A 1,275-nucleotide genomic window follows, 5' to 3' on the forward strand; every position below is an offset into this window, starting at 1 on the left:
ACGGTAAAGAGAGTTAACTCTGTCCCGACTGAACCCAGCACAAGTTACGATGCAGTTGTCCTTCCGAACAGCTCTGGCTGGGCCTGCGCTCGTGGCTCAGCGAGATGTCGTGGAAGGAGGCAGCAAACGTATCACTTCTGGGTGAAGCGGCAGCCCGTGCTGTTGGCTTCAGTCGGTGATTTGACAAGGGACCTGTCCTCCCGGGCAGCCTGACTAATGCTGGCGCTCCTTCCCGCAGGTGCCAAGAACCTGTACATCATCTCCGTGAAGGGGATCAAGGGGCGCCTGAACAGGCTGCCGGCGGCCGGCGTGGGCGACATGGTGATGGCTACCGTCAAGAAGGGCAAGCCAGAGCTGAGGAAGAAGGGTGAGCGCAGAGTGGCGAGCGCCGAGAGCCTGCCCGTGCTGTAGCGTCCCCCCTCCGAGGGCCGGGGAGGCGGGCTGCTGGTGGAACGGGAGCGGGATTCCTCCCTCAGCGACACGGAAGGCAGGCGCCTTCTGGAGCGTCGCCTCCGCCCTTCCGAAAAGCGCTCGTTGGGTCTGTGTGCAGTGGCTCAGCGAGTTGTCGTGGAAGGGCAGAGCAAAGCCATCGCGTTTGGGTGAAGCGGCGGCTCGTGCTGTTGGCTTCAATCAGCGGTGTGACATTCTGCCTTGGGAAAAAGGCGCTGCTGCTGCTCCGGAGGGGTCCTCGCTGAGTACTGTCTGTGAGCTGCTGGTATCCTTAGGAATAAAGGTGGGAAAGTGGAAAACCACTCATTATAGAATCATAGAATCATAGAATCACTAGGTTGGAAAAGACCTTAGAGATCATCCAGTCCAACCGTAGATGCAGCTGTGTTTCCCGGTTGGTTTGAAGTGTGTTGTTGACTATAAAGTTTAGTTTCTTGTAGCGAATCGCTGCAAACAGGAGATAAACCCCGTGCGCCGAGTCGGAAGCAGAACAGTTCCTCTGGGATAGCGGTTGCCGGACCGTCTGCTGACGGGGACGGTTTCCGTACCGAGCTGTTCCCTTTCTCTTGGCAGTCCACCCGGCGGTGGTAATCCGGCAGCGGAAATCGTACAGGAGAAAAGATGGGGTGTTCCTCTATTTTGAAGACAACGCGGGAGTGATAGTGAATAACAAAGGAGAGATGAAAGGTACGGACGGGAACGCTGGGCGGAAGGGGAACGCGGAGACGGGAGGGTGGGTCGACGCAGCCCTCCTGGGGGGAAGGACCCGGGTTCTCCTCGGAGAGTGCAGTTGGGCCGAACCGGCGTTGGTGTAAAGCGTTGCCC

General features: G+C 58.4%; 1 protein-coding gene across 1 annotated transcript in view; it reads left to right on the top strand.

Moving 5' to 3' along the window:
• Positions 1-193: 193 nt before the first annotated feature.
• The window catches only part of RPL23 (ribosomal protein L23), a 1,239-nt gene continuing 157 nt past the window's right edge, over positions 194-1,275 (top strand). The window contains exons 1-2 of the mRNA XM_010161677.1: positions 194-367; positions 1,024-1,137. Of these exons, the coding sequence (XP_010159979.1) occupies positions 217-367; positions 1,024-1,137 (265 nt within the window). The 5' untranslated portion in view covers positions 194-216. The remainder of the gene's footprint in view (positions 368-1,023; positions 1,138-1,275) is intronic.

This window comes from Eurypyga helias, unplaced genomic scaffold, assembly GCF_000690775.1.
Source record: "Eurypyga helias isolate BGI_N326 unplaced genomic scaffold, ASM69077v1 scaffold28881, whole genome shotgun sequence".
In the NCBI taxonomy this organism is placed as follows: domain Eukaryota; kingdom Metazoa; phylum Chordata; class Aves; order Eurypygiformes; family Eurypygidae; genus Eurypyga; species Eurypyga helias.